This window comes from Acipenser ruthenus, chromosome 46 (genome assembly GCF_902713425.1).
Source record: "Acipenser ruthenus chromosome 46, fAciRut3.2 maternal haplotype, whole genome shotgun sequence".
In the NCBI taxonomy this organism is placed as follows: Eukaryota; Metazoa; Chordata; class Actinopteri; order Acipenseriformes; family Acipenseridae; genus Acipenser; species Acipenser ruthenus.
This window is the reverse complement of record NC_081234.1, coordinates 1-15,130: the sequence shown is the minus strand read 5'-3', so window position 1 is coordinate 15,130 and position 15,130 is coordinate 1. Positions and strand designations below refer to the sequence as shown.

Here is a 15,130-nt window from a genome sequence, read left to right as displayed (position 1 = left end):
CTTACAAAAAAAAAAAAAAAGTCGTTTCAAGGCACAGTGCGTTTTAAATGTTGGAGAATCTGATACTGCTTTTATTTATTATAATTAATCAAGCCTGTAAAATAATTGCAACATGTGTAATACATATTTCTTTTGAATGCAACATCATTTTAGTAGTTTTGTCACTTTTATTATTGCAGGGAGGGAAACAGGAACCAATATTCAGCAAATATTGGGTTGGGGTTAGGGGACTGGGTGGTACAAGGTTACGGTTGGGGTTAGGAAAAGCAGTCTAAAAATGTGTATTTGAAAGTGCATGGATAAAGACTTCTATGCAAAGAAAGATGACTTTGTTACAAAAGGATAAGGGGGTACAAATATTTGGAAGGGGAACCGATATTCCTGAATATTGGTTCCTAGGGAGATCAAATATCCAGGGGGAATATATATGCTGTGACACCGGGACTACACATTTTGTTCTTTGCTTGACCCGCAGCACAGGAAGTGACCCGGGTAGCAGGAAGCAGCTTCTCAAACGATCTGAATCTAAGGCTGGGTGTGAATAATCAGAGGGTCTCGGGATTTGGGATGAAGGTCTTCTGTCTTTTTTCGCCCTTCCTCGAACCGTCATTCCGCAGCTAGGAAAGCTTCTAAAAGTGATGATGCTGTTCCTGCCACACAAGTGAGACGCGCCTCTACTGGTACAGCTTCGCTCGGGGCAACTGACCAAACATAGCCCTGGTGTCCAGCGAGACGAGGTCACTGCAGCAAAACAACAAGAGGGACAACACGCAATGAGCAAACTACTATTACAAAATAGAACATGAGAAAAACGCAGTGCAGAGAGGAGGCCGCTCGGACCATCAGCGTCGGTCCGGTTCCGAGCGGCTCATTGATCTCAGAACTTTGTCGAGTCCGGGACCCACATTGATTTGGCGCTGCTCCTCACGGCTCTGAAGTGTTTCGCTGTTTTGACGGCGAAGATGATGCTGGGGATGAGGAAGAGCGTGCACCAGCCCAGACTCAACCAAAACGCATTCTGAAATACAGAGAGAGAGACGAGACACTGAGACACTGAGACACACACACACACCACGTGCACCAGCCCAGACTCAACCAAAACGCATTCTGAAATACAGAGAGAGAGACGAGACACTGAGACACTGAGACACACACACACACCACGTGCACCAGCCCAGACTCAACCAAAACGCATTCTGAAATACAGAGAGAGAGACGAGACACTGAGACACTGAGACACACACACACACCACGTGCACCAGCCCAGACTCAACCAAAACGCATTCTGAAATACAGAGAGAGAGACGAGACACTGAGACACACACACACACACACACCACGTGCACCAGCCCAGACTCAACCAAAACGCATTCTGAAATACAGAGAGAGAGACGAGACACTGAGACACTGAGACACACACACCACGTGCACCAGCCCAGACTCAACCAAAACGCATTCTGAAATACAGAGAGAGAGACAAGACACTGAGACACTGAGACACACACACACCACGTGCACCAGCCCAGACTCAACCAAAACGCATTCTGAAATACAGAGAGAGAGACAAGACACTGAGACACTGAGACACACACACACCACGTGCACCAGCCCAGACTCAACCAAAACGCATTCTGAAATACAGAGAGAGAGACGAGACACTGAGACACTGAGACACACACACACCACGTGCACCAGCCCAGACTCAACCAAAACGCATTCTGAAATACAGAGAGAGAGACGAGACACTGAGACACTGAGACACACACACACCACGTGCACCAGCCCAGACTCAACCAAAACGCATTCTGAAATACAGAGAGAGAGACAAGACACTGAGACACTGAGACACACACACACCACGTGCACCAGCCCAGACTCAACCAAAACGCATTCTGAAATACAGAGAGAGAGACGAGACACTGAGACACTGAGACACACACACACCACGTGCACCAGCCCAGACTCAACCAAAACGCATTCTGAAATACAGAGAGAGAGACAAGACACTGAGACACATACACACACACACCACGTGCGCACAGAGAGAGACAAGACACTAAGACACTGAGACACACACACACCACGTGCGCACAGAGAGAGACGAGACACTGAGACACATACACACACACACCACGTGCGCACAGACACACACACACACACACACACACAACACACACACACACCACGTGCACACACACACACACACAACACACACACACCACGTGCACACACACACACACACACACACCACGTGCGCACACACACACACACCCACACCAGCATGCACACACACACACACACACACACACTGACACGCACACACACACACACACACACACACACACACCAGCACGCGCACACACACACACACACACACACACACACACACACAGACACACACCAGCACGCGCACTCACACACACACACACACACGCACACACACGCGCACACACACACACACACACACACACACGCACGCGCACGCACACACACACACACACACACACACACACACACAGTGTCACAATGCAATCGTTATTGATAGTCCAGTTACTTAAAATAATTTGACTTTTTTTTTCTGAGCAAAGTCTGTTCACTCGACTGACTAACTGAAAAAATAAAGCATCCTAGAATGAAGGAAGCTCACTGCAAGATGAAGCTCACAATGTCAACACCACATGTCCCTTTTTGCCAATAAGGACAATAACCCACATTGAAAACGCATTTGAAACTGTTTCACATCTTCTGCCTGTGTGTAATTTGCCTGTGTATATTTGCCCCTGTATTTCCTGCTGGGTGTGTGGGGTTGGCCCCTGCCCCTTGCCCAGCTCTCTTACCCAGGGGTTCAGTACATTCTCACAGCTGATGGTGTAGACGTTATCCAGGGAGACAATCAGAGACTGACAACTCAACAACTCAACAACCTGCCAGAAACAAACCACACAGTCAAACAGATATCAAACTGCATTGTAAAGCACAGAGAGGTCTGGTAAAGCATAGGGAAGCATTGTAAAGCACAGAGAGGTCTGGTAAAGCATAGGGAAGCATTGTAAAGCACAGAGAGGTCTGGTAAAGCATAGGGAAGCATTGTAAAGCACAGAGAGGTCTGGTAAAGCATAGGGAAGCATTGTAAAGCACAGAGAGGTCTGGTAAAGCATAGGGAAGCATTGTAAAGCACAGAGAGGTCTGGTAAAGCATAGGGAAGCATTGTAAAGCACAGAGAGGTCTGGTTAAGCATAGGGAAGCATTGTAAAGCACAGAGAGGTCTGGTAAAGCATAGGGAAGCACTGTAAAGCACAGAGAGGTCTGGTAAAGCATAGGGAAGCATTGTAAAGCACAGAGAGGTCTGGTAAAGCATAGGGAAGCATTGTAAAGCACAGAGAGTTGTGGTAAAGCATAGGGAAGCATTGTAAAGCACAGAGAGGGATGGTAAAGCATAGGGGAGCATTGTAAAGCACAGAGAGGTCTGGTAAAGCATAGTGAAGCATTGTAAAACACAGAGAGGTATGGTAAAGCATAGGGAAGCATTGTAAAGCACAGAGAGGGATGGTAAAGCATAGGGAAGCATTGTAAAGCACAGAGAGGGATGGTAAAGCATAGGGAAGCATTGCAAAACACAGAGAGGTATGGTAAAGCATAGGGAAGCATTGTAAAACACAGAGGTCTGGTAAAGCATAGGGAAGCATTGTAAAGCACAGAGAGGTATGGTAAAGCATAGGGAAGCATTGTAAAGCACAGAGAGGGATGGTAAAGCATAGGGAAGCATTGTAAAGCACAGAGAGGTCTGGTAAAGCATAGGCAAGCATTGCAAAACACAGAGAGGGATGGTAAAGCATAGGGAAGCATTGTAAAGCACAGAGAGGGATGGTAAAGCATAGGGAAGCATTGTACACGTCACTAATGACTTTCAATGGAGACTTTAAAAAATCCCCAGTCCCTGAAATACAAACCATTTTCAAAACCCAGTCCAGGTACTGCTGCAAACTGGCCAAGGCTTTATCGAGAAAACAGAGGAACAGCTGCAAAAAAAAACAAAGAACAAAAAAAACTGAAACATTATATTAATGTTAATGCACATGGGGAAAAAAAAACATGCACGGTCATGTACAAAAAAAACGCCTGCCATATGTAGCACACACTTTAGTGCACCTTGTTGACCTGCCACACATAAGAAAGAGCATAAATTAAGATTTTTAATTTCTCCACTGAATTTTCGACTGTGTGTTCTGGTCCCGGATTAACCTTTTCATGCATGAAATATTGAAAACAGATGGGGGAAAAAAAGTTTTGGACGCATAATAAAAACATTTTTCATTGATCATTTTTTTCCCCTTTGTTTTATATGGGGGGGGGAAAATAGCATTCTCCTATGAGGTCCTCGTCCATTCGCTTGCTTCTCATCCCTATGTCCCCACGAGACTAGAAGAGAGTTTTTTTTAAATCCGTTCCCATATGAGTTCGCTGTGCACGACAGCGTTCAAGTAGTGATTAACTCATTCAACGCCTTTTAAAATGTTGAAGATCAAACGCCCCCTAATTCTTCTGTGTTCTAGTCCAGGAGTGGCCAGCCCTGGTCCTAGAGAGCCACACTCTAAGCAAATGGAGTTCTTCAGACAGTGGCTCATTCGTTTAAGCACAGGACAAGTCTGTTGCTCTTTGTTGGGATCTGGGTTCCCTAGGTGTGGTGGCAGGCCTTTCCAAATGTTTTGTCCAAGTTGTCCAAACTAAATCTAAACTAAAATATAAATTCTTCAGTTGTCCGGGGATTGAGAATCACCTTCCCATGTCTTCCAATCCTCAGTATTGAATAACTGTGTTTAAGTTAACTATGTAATATGATCTGTAACGTATAGCAGAATATATGTCTGTCTTAATGTATCAGTGCTTGAGTTTAATCATTGGATAATCACACTGTGTATGAATTAACAACTGATTCTAAAACCATGTTCAATTAACGAATGCTATCATAGGTGAACATTGTCAGCTGTAAGTTTAAATAATGTCCAGGGCTGTTATCCAGATTAACTATTGAATTGATTGGTGTCCTTTATATATGATAAAGGTGTTTGCTGTGTGTTCTGATTGACAATCGCTGCAACACCTGATCAAGACGCACTGTGTGTCGAAACGCGGTGTGTTGGTTTCACGTTGTTTTAATAAATAATAGAAAGTTTTTTAACAAAATGAAGAGGTTTCTGATGCATATAATTATTAGCGTTAATGTCTATATATAGATAGATAGATAGATAGATAGATAGATAGATAGATAGATAGATAGATAGATAGATAGATAGATAGATAAATAGATAGATAGATAGATCTATATCTAGATAGATATAGAGATAGATAGATATATATATATATATATATATATATATATATATATATATATATATATATATATTGAAAAAGGCCGACAGAGGCAAACCTGGCTGGCCAGGGAGAACAGGCACTGTGGTCACTGTGAGACAGGAGAGGTCGAGACAGATTCACTTCCTGACACAGTGTGAAAAATATAAAAACATAAGGGACATTTTCTTCCCCAAATTCTGTGATTTAGTCCCAGAATTCCCAAAAATGTGTGATACCCAGAAGCTGTCAATCCTGCTGGGAGAAGACAAACACACAGCCAGATTGGCTGGTCAATATGTGGAGACCTGTCATAGCCTGAGGGACAGACCGTGAACACGTCACACTAGAGAGGGAAAAGAGAGAGGGAAGGAGGGAGGGATTCTGTTTAATATAGAGAGAGGGAGGGAGGGAGGGAGGGGGTATTCTGTTTAACTGAGGGAGGGGGAATTCTGTTTAATAGAGGGAGGGAGGGGGGATTCTGTTTAATAGAGGGAGGGAGGGGGATTCTGTTTAATATAGAGGGGGGAAGGGGGTACTGTTTGATATAGAGGGGAAGGGAGGGATTCTGTTTACTGTATTAATATAGAGGGAGGAGGGATACTGTTAGTAATAAAAAAAAATTATTTGTCTGTATATTTGAGTCGGTTATGCCATGTATGTGCTTTGGCAACACAATTATTTTTATTGTCATGCCAATAAAGCCAATTTGAATTTGAATTTGAGAGAGATAGATAGATAGATAGATAGATAGATAGATAGAATTATAGATAGATATCAATAGATATAGATAGATAGATAGATAGATAGATAGATAGATAGATAGATAGATATCAATAGATATAGATAGATATAGATATATACAAAGTAAAACAATAATGAAAAATAAATCATATACTCAACCTTTGTTGTAATGGCAAGTGGATCGGTCTTGAGTTTGCTCTTCACAGTATCGAGGCTGCTTAAGGTTTTATCAGCGTGACCCTGGATGAGAAATGAAACTGGAATTCACTTTGTATTCACTTTGAAACTGCTTTCCATCCCTGCATAGCACCGCACTGTTCTGTAGATACCAGAGATTGAGGGCTGGTTTGGGCTTTGCAATCAGGGACTAAGAGCACAGCACACACAGGACGGGCTAACAAGGGGCTGTGCGGATAACTGGGGTTCAGGTAACCGCGGCATCACCGCGGCGGCATTATCGATGAATTCAAACACGCGCGCAACGAAGCTGTACCTGCAGGTCCTTTCTGGTGAAGGACAGGGTGTTAAGGCTGGCATTCAATTCTGCCTGCAATACAAATAAATAAATAGAAAATTCAATAAATCAAAAGGATAGACATTTTATTTTTGGGATGCAAACATCGGTGTGATTTTGAGGAATCGCTTGAGGCAGCAGTGTGGAGTAGTGGTTAGGGCTCTGGACTCTTGACCGGAGGGTCGTGGGTTCAATCCCAGGTGGGGGACGCTGCTGCTGTACCCTTGAGCAAGGTACTTTACCTAGATTGCTCCAGTAGAAACCCCAACTGTATAAATGGGGAATTGTATGTAAAAATAATGTGATATCTTGTAACAATTGTAAGTCGCCCTGGCTGAGGGCGTCTGCTAAGAAATAAATAATAATAATAATAACTAACAAACAAAGGACTTTTTTTTTTTACCACGTCGTTTATCTGCAAGTCTACGACGTCTCTCTGCAAGTCTCTCAGTTTTTGGGCTTCGTCTGTCAAGTTGTTTTTTACCAGAGGATCCACCTGGAACACAAGGCAGCATTATTATTATTATTATTATTATTATTATTATTATTATTATTATTATTATTATTATTATTAGGCAGATGCCTTTATCCAAGGCGACTCACAGGTGTTCCAGGGCAGCACAGGGTTACAATGCAAGCTTCATATTTAAACACAGTGTAGTTTACAGTAAGTGCAAATAATAATAACACTACTAGAATACAATATGAACTAGGATGCAGCCGGTTAGGATCACAGCAAGTTATATCTACAGTGACATGTTAGCAGTGCGATAGTGCAAGGATAGCGCATCAGCTGAGGATCCAGTAACGCGGTGCTGAGGTCAGGCGAGTCCAGTGCAGAGCAGGAGGGCTTTTTAAACCAGTGAAAATGCATCAGCAGTTTAGCAAGTATACAAAATAATGACATGGTTTACTGAAGCAAGCGCGTCAGTAGCATACAGTACAGCACAGCCCCTGCCAAAGCCAGTGCTGCTGATGCAGCTGCAGCTCAAACACCAAGTTAACACAGCGATGACGATGGCTTGCTATGTGTTTCATTTCAGAGAAGGAGGAGAGAGCCGTGGCACTGATGGATATATGGACAGACAGAGAGACAGACAGACATGCAGGCAGGCAGACAGACAGGCAGACCGTTGCTGCACCTTGCTCACCTGCTCTGATGCCTTTTTCTCCAGCTGGGCTGCAAACACCAGGAGGTCGGTTTGCACTGGGCTTTTATTTAACTAGAGAGAGGAGAGCAGAAAACATGAGGAACGGCAGGTGTAACACACACACTGAGACAGAGACACACACAGAGAGAGACAGAGAGACACCCACACAGAGACACAGACACACAGACAAGCACAGGGACATACACGTACACACACACACACACAGAGAGACACCCACACAGAGACACAGACACACAGACAAGCACAGGGACATACACGTACGCACACACACACAGAGAGACACCCACACAGAGACACAGACACACAGACAAGCACAGGGACATACACGTACGCACACACACAGAGAGGCACCCACACAGAGACAGAGACACACAGACAAGCACAGGGACATACACGTACGCACACACACAGAGAGGCACCCACACAGAGACAGAGACACACAGACAAGCACAGGAACATACACGTACGCACACACACAGAGAGACACCCACACAGAGACACAGACACACAGACAAGCACAGGGACATACACGTACGCACACACACAGAGACACCCACACAGAGACAGAGACACACAGACAAGCACAGGGACATACACGTACGCACACACACACACACACAGAGAGGCCGACAGACAGACACACGCACACAAGCAAACACAGGCGGACAAACACACACACACACACCGACAAACAAACTAAATACATACGCACAAACAGACAGACAGGACAACAGTCTGACACACACATGTATAGACACACACAGACACAAACAAGTACACACAGACAGACAGACAGACAGACAGACAGACAGACAGCGTGCCTCTGTGCTATTGAAGGAGTTGTTGATTTTGTTGACATCTCTGAACTCCTGCACTTTCTTTCGGCCCTCGTCAGACAGCAGCTGCACGCCACTGAGATCCACACTCAGCAAGCCCAGCTTCACAGTGAACTCTGCAGAGAGCTGGAGGGGAGACAGACGCCCAGACAAGCTTCACAACTTGACAAACTCAACGAGAAACATTGGGAGTTCAAGCGGGCGGCACTGCATTTATTAAGAGAATCACTTTCACTTGTCTGGGCTTTAAAGAAATACAGTTCACTGTTTTTTTTTAAGGTAAAGCATTTAAATATTTATTCTTCTATGATTATGAATTAGTCATTTAGCAGACGCTTTTATCCGAAGCGACTCACAGAGACTAGGAGGGTGAACCCTGCATCATCAACAACTGCTGCTGCTGCTGCAGAGTCACTTCCAATAGGAGCTCGTTTGTTTTACGTCTCATCCGAAGGACGGAGCACAAGGAGGTTCAGTGGCTTGCTCAGGGTCACGCACAGTGAGTCAGTGGCTGGGATTTGAACCTCCTGGTATCCAGCCCTTTTCTTTAAACGCTGGACCACCAGGCCTCCTACTCTATGATAACTCCAGAGAAAACGATTTTTAATCTGGCAAAGCTATTTTTCTGTTTAATCTTGAAACATCTTGAAATAGTTTTTGACAGTTAAATAAGCCATTTGTTTCACAGAGAAAAACCCTACAGCGCAGGATATAAAAAATGTGTTGCTATGGTGTACCTTACTGACATCCAGAAACTTCTGCAGATTAAATTGCTGGTCCAGATTGAGAACTGTGTAGAGAGACTGACCAGCCTTGCAGCCACTGCAGCACACACACACACACACACACACACACGCACACGCACGCACGCACGCACACACACACACAAAGGGGGTTAGGGTTAGTGTCATTAGCATTATTATTATTATCATCATTAGCAGTAATTGTAGTAAACTTATTTAAACATTTGCTGTTTAAATAACATCAGCTGTCTGATAACAAATGGGGAACACACAAGCTGTTTAGCACCTCTAACAGAGTTATACTTTGCATAAAAGCTTGCCGCAGTAAATTTGCATGGTCATTTTTGCATTTACTATAGCCTACCATGGTTTGTTTTTTAATATGCTTTACCAGACCTCTCTGTGCTTTACAATGCTTCCCTACGCTTTACCAGACCTCTCTGTGCTTTACAATGCTTCCCTATGCTTAACCAGACCTCTCTGTGCTTTACAATGCTTCCCTATGCTTTACCATCCCTCTCTGTGCTTTACAATGCTTCTCTATGCTTTACCATACCTCTCTGTGGTTTACAATGCTTCCCTATGCTTTACCAGACCTCTCTGTGCTTTACAATGCTTCCCTATGCTTTACCATCCCTCTCTGTGGTTTACAATGCTTCCCTATGCTTTACCAGACCTCTCTGTGGTTTACAATGCTTCCCTATGCTTTACCAGACCTCTCTGTGCTTTACAATGCTTCCCTATGCTTTACCAGACCTCTCTGTGCTTTACAATGCTTCTCTATGCTTTACCATACCTCTCTGTGCTTTACAATGCTTCCCTATGCTTTACCCTACCTCTCTGTGCTTTACAATGCTTCCCTATGCTTTACCAGACCTCTCTGTGCTTTACAATGCTTCCCTATGCTTTACCAGACCTCTCTGTGCTTTACAATGCTTCTCTATGCTTTACCATACCTCTCTGTGCTTTACAATGCTTCCCTATGCTTTACCCTACCTCTCTGTGCTTTACAATGCTTCCCTATGCTTTACCAGACCTCTCTGTGCTTTACAATGCTTCCCTATGCTTTACCAGACCTCTCTGTGCTTTACAATGCTTCCCTGTGCCTTACAATGCTTTCACTGTGCTGTATTACACTGTGCTGTGCTGTGGGATACATGTAAGACAGTAGGCAAGGCCCTGTCTAGGGGCTCCAGGAATTTCTCACTTGTAAACAGCGCTGGTGTTGAATTTGATCCCGAAGGCGTTTGTGACGTCCAGATTGCTGGGCAGGTTTCCTGGCGTGTCAACAAACTGAGAGGAGAGCGAGAGAGAGAGAGAGGGTGAGAGAGGGGGAGAGAGAGAGGGGGCCAAACAAACAGGGGAGAGGGGGGGAGAGAGGGGGAGAGGGAGAGGGGGCCAAACAAACAGGGGAGAGCGGGAGAGAGAGGGGGAGAGAGAGAGGAGGCCAAACAAACGGGGGAGAGGGGGAGAGAGGGGGACAAACAGAGGAGAGGGGAGAGGGGGAGAGAGGGTAACAAACAGAGAGGGGAAGGGGCCGACACCCTCACCTTGAACAGCTCCTGGTTCTTCCAGTTCCTGCAGAAGATGGTCTCCACGTTCCCCCCGACGAAGAAAATGACGAAAACCAGCAGGATCAGGAGCCAGGAGAAGAGGAAGCTGAACCCAACACTCCTGAAGGGGGAGAGGGGAAGGCAGAGGGGAGAGGAGAGAGGGGAGAGGGGAGAGGAGAGCAGAGGAGAGAGGAGAGAGGAGATAGAAGTGGGAGCATGTTCAGTATACACAGCAAGCCCAGTGATGTGGTGGTAAGCAGGGGGCAGCGCTGATGCGTAGGGGGGCTGGTGAAGCTGCGTGTTACCCCAGGCTGCCCCCGGGGTATCAGAGGGTGATACTCACGCCATGAGGAGGTTTGCTCCCGAGCTGGATGGGCAGTTTGGCTTGCCGGGATCCTGCCGTGACCACACACCCCCAATCCCGAACGCCAGGCCCAGGAAATTCAGCAGCACAATGAGCAGGATCATACAGCACAGGACAATGGATACATTCCACCTGCAACACACACACATAACACAGAGAGAGAGAGAGAGAGAGAGAGAGAGAGAGAGAGAGAGAGAGAGAGAGAGAGGAACACAGAGACACAGAGAGAGAGCGAGCGTGAGAGACAGACACACAGACACAGAGAGACAGGCAAAGAGTCAGAGAGAGACAGGAACAGAGACACACAGAGAGAGAGATAGAGACAGACACACATACATGTTTAACTTAAAGTCTTTAAAAAGCTCATAGAGGGAATGTAAATCCTGAACTTTCTCTCAAACTGCTCTGCAATGGGAGTCTTATTATTATTATTATTATTATTATTATTATTATTATTATTATTATTATTATTAAGCTTGTAGAATGAATGTAAAGCAGTGGGGGGGAGGGTGTGGGTGTCATGCCTCACCCCGTACAGCAGGGGGCACTACTGTACCTGATGTAGTCGTATCTCTGCACCTCTTGGCCCTGCTTCCTGAGTTCCAGCTGTATGGTGGTGATGGTAGCCGTGGCTGAGCTCAGGGAAGGGAAGGGGAGTCTGTCCAGCTCAGGCTGAATCCCATCCAGAGCCGCCTTGATACCTAGGTAAAGAAATCACAGCCCCAGTGTGTGGAGAGATTTCAGTAGATACTGTGTTATCCAGAAGAAGGAGCGGTAGGGCTGGTTTGAATAAGGCTACAGTGTGCTCAGGTGTGCCGGGATCATTGCACAGATATGCAGGCTTATTGTCTCGTCAGTGCATTCAAATCCTTTAGGGAGTGTATGCGTCACTCACTACCCTTACAAATGTTTTTTTTTTAAATATTTTGAATATGCTTTACCATACCTATCTGTGCTTTACAATGCTTCCCTATGCTTTACCATACCTATCTGTGCTTTACAATGCTTCCCTATGCTTTACCATACCTCTCTGTGCTTTACAATGCTTCCCTATGCTTTACCAGACCTCTCTGTGCTTTACAATGCTTCCCTATGCTTTACCACACCTCTCTGTGCTTTACAATGCTTCCCTATGCTTTACCAGACCTCTCTGTGCTTTACAATGCTTCCCTATGCTTTACCAGACCTCTCTGTGCTTTACAATGCTTCCCTATGCTTTACCAGACCTCTCTGTGCTTTACAATGCTTCCCTATGCTTTACCACACCTCTCTGTGCTTTACAATGCTTCCCTATGCTTTACCAGACCTCTCTGTGCTTTACAATGCTTCCCTATGCTTTACCATCCCTCTCTGTGCTTTACAATGCTTCCCCATGCTTTCCCATCTCATGCTTTATTACACCTTGCTGTGCTTTCACTAAGGTAATGGTTATGGTATTTCTAAGGCACTGTGGGTTTGGAGTCCACATCATATGGTTATAAGAATGAAAATCAAAACTCAGTTCAGCTTTCTCAAAGAACATTAGGAAAGTGACCACGCTCTGATTTCTGTTTCTAACGAGGGGCGACATCGTGGTGTCTTACGATAATGCTTCAGCTATCTATGTGTAACTTTTGCATGCTGGAATCAATGGAGACAGGGCAGTGGGTGTTTTAAGAGCAATCTCCTGTATCCTGCCTGCAACTAAACCAACCACAAAACACTCACTCTGTACTGCAGAGCTGGTCTCGTTGATGACCATTTGAGGGACGTTCTTGAATGTTTCCTTTCCCTGAAATCAGAGCACAGTAACACACTCAGAAACTTCCATGCAACAGTCATTATAGTCATTTAGAGACTTACAGAGACTAGGGGGGTGAGCTTTGCATCATCAACAACTGCTGCTGCTGCTGCAGAACTGCTGCTGTTCCAACAGGACCTTGCTTTTACGTCTCATCCGAAGGACGGAGCACAAGGAGGTTCAGTGACTTGCTCAGGGTCACAGTGATTCGGTGGCTCAGCCGGGATTTGAACCTCCTGGTATCAAGCCCCTTGCTTCAACCACTGGACCACCAACATACAGCCAATACACAGCTATCCAGCTTCAGCTCACTTCCTCTCAAACAAAATGAAGGAGAACTCATTTATCAGGCTGAAACACACACAGGTACCTTACAGATTACTTTTTAACTGCCTGCCTCTTAACTTGCTATGACGTTGGCAGTCATCCAGAGTGCTTTTTTACTGCAATCCTTCAGATGCTGCGCATGTGTGTGATTCTTGGTCCTGGAGTTCAGAAGCTGCTGTTGAGTCCTAGCTGCGCTGTCACAGACACGTGTAACGCAGGCTACACCCACCACCATGGAGCGTTTGACGAAAAGCCAACCCCAAATCTCGACATCTCAAAACCCCAGTTTTTCTCTTATTTCACAGTTTTTTTAATTTATTCGGAAGAGATTTGTTGTTGTTTTTTTTTTACTGTGGTACGAACTGCAGTTTTTATTTTTCCAGCTGATTCTAAAATGAAAGGATATCGCTGGAATATTGTTTAAACTTTGAAAGAATAGTTTACTTGCCTTTTCAATCTGACCCTGCAGATCGTAAGCAGCGATGTCTCTCATATTGTTCAACTCGCTGTCCACACTGGAAATCTACAGACAGAGAGAGAGACAGACAGACAGACAGACAGGACCCGTGTCAGCATTTCACTGTTATTATTATTATTATTATTTATTTCTTAGCAGACGCCCTTATCCAGGGCGACTTACAATATCACATTATTTTTACATACAATTACCCATTTATACAGTTGTTTTTTTTTTTTTTTACTGGAGCAATCTAGGTAAAGTACCTTGCTCAAGAGTACAGCAGCAGTGTCCCCACCAGGGATTGAACCCACAACCCTCTGGTCAAGAGTCCAGAGCCCTAACCACTACTCCACACTGCTGCCCCAACAACTGTTGCCAACAATACGCTCCTGAGAAAGGAATTCTCCAGGTGATTGATTTTAAAAAAAAATTAAAAATATTAAAAATCACTGTGATTAAGGTCAACAAGGTTAAGTGATGCATCTAAAAGGCTGGTTTCACAGATTAGCACCAATTGGCACCAGACTGCCTTGCCCATGATAGCACTGTTTGATTACTATGAGTGGGTGAGAGAGCGGTTCACCTTGCTGTAGTCTGCCTCTATCTGCAGCTTGTCTGCGGAGAGGGAGAGGGGCTGGCAGTTTGAGCAGGCGGGGCTCGTGAGTGTTTGCTGCAGTCTGCTCTTTCGTTCGTTCAGGTTCGTGACGAGGACAGGCTGTCGGCTCTGCAGAGTCTGTCTCTTGTCTCTGATGGACTGCAGGCTGTCCATCACACTCTTGATATCTGCAAAAATGTATATACATTAGAAAAAATAAACCTGTTATATTTAAGCAAGTGTTTCAGTCATGTCCCTGTGCTTTACCAGACCTCTCTGTGCTTTACAATGCTTCCCTATGCTTTACCATACCTCTCTGTGCTTTACAATGCTTCCCTATGCTTTACCAGACCTCTCTGTGCTTTACAATGCTTCCCTATGCTTTACCACACCTCTCTGTGCTTTACAATGCTTGCCTATGCTTTACCATACCTCTCTGTGTTTTACAATGCTTGCCTATGCTTTCACTGTGCTTTATCACACTATGCTGGTAAATATTTAGCAGCAGCAATTATCTCGAATTAGTCAGATTATTATCATTAGATTCATTATGTTATGGTTGACACGTTTGTCTGCTCGGCTTCAGTTGTGTACGCGCCTCACGCGATGTCAGTGTTAAAATTACGAAAGAAACAAAGACAGAGGAAGGGAGCAGACCGCGCTGACAGTCCGGTTTGTGTACAGTGTTGTTAC

General features: G+C 44.9%; 1 protein-coding gene across 3 annotated transcripts; it reads right to left on the bottom strand.

Annotated features, from left to right (window-relative positions):
• Positions 1 to 37: 37 nt before the first annotated feature.
• On the bottom strand, positions 38 to 14,621 carry LOC117966085 (prominin-2-like). 3 transcript variants are annotated; one of them, XM_059013745.1, is made up of 17 exons: positions 14,426 to 14,621; positions 13,831 to 13,905; positions 12,983 to 13,046; positions 11,832 to 11,976; positions 11,255 to 11,407; positions 10,909 to 11,032; positions 10,566 to 10,651; positions 9,353 to 9,437; positions 8,601 to 8,741; positions 7,759 to 7,830; positions 7,011 to 7,103; positions 6,587 to 6,640; positions 6,253 to 6,333; positions 3,951 to 4,019; positions 2,838 to 2,924; positions 906 to 1,018; positions 38 to 741 (listed from the first exon to the last, which is right to left on the bottom strand). In XM_059013745.1, exons 1-17 carry the CDS (start codon positions 14,609 to 14,611, stop codon positions 675 to 677), a joined length of 1,695 nt encoding a protein of 564 aa, XP_058869728.1. In that variant the 5' UTR covers positions 14,612 to 14,621; the 3' UTR covers positions 38 to 674. The 3 variants fall into 3 exon arrangements, with proteins under 3 accessions (XP_058869728.1, XP_058869727.1, XP_058869726.1); XM_059013743.1 differs by lacking the exons at positions 38 to 741; positions 906 to 1,018 and adding an exon at positions 1,050 to 1,979; XM_059013744.1 differs by lacking the exons at positions 38 to 741; positions 906 to 1,018; positions 6,587 to 6,640 and adding an exon at positions 1,048 to 1,979.
• Positions 14,622 to 15,130: the final 509 nt, after the last annotated feature.

Excerpts from the sequence above, each read along its gene's own strand:
- LOC117966085 (XM_059013743.1), bottom strand. The coding sequence starts at position 14,611 with ATGGACAGCCTGCAGTCCATCAGAGACAAGAGACAGACTCTGCAGAGC. Across the intron at positions 11,977-12,982 it reads GACCAGCTCTGCAGTACAGA|GTATCAAGGCGGCTCTGGAT; the intron begins GTGAGTGTTTTG and ends TTCTTTACCTAG. Across the intron at positions 7,831-8,600 it reads ACTCCTTCAATAGCACAGAG|TTAAATAAAAGCCCAGTGCA; the intron begins GCACGCTGTCTG and ends TCCTCTCTCTAG.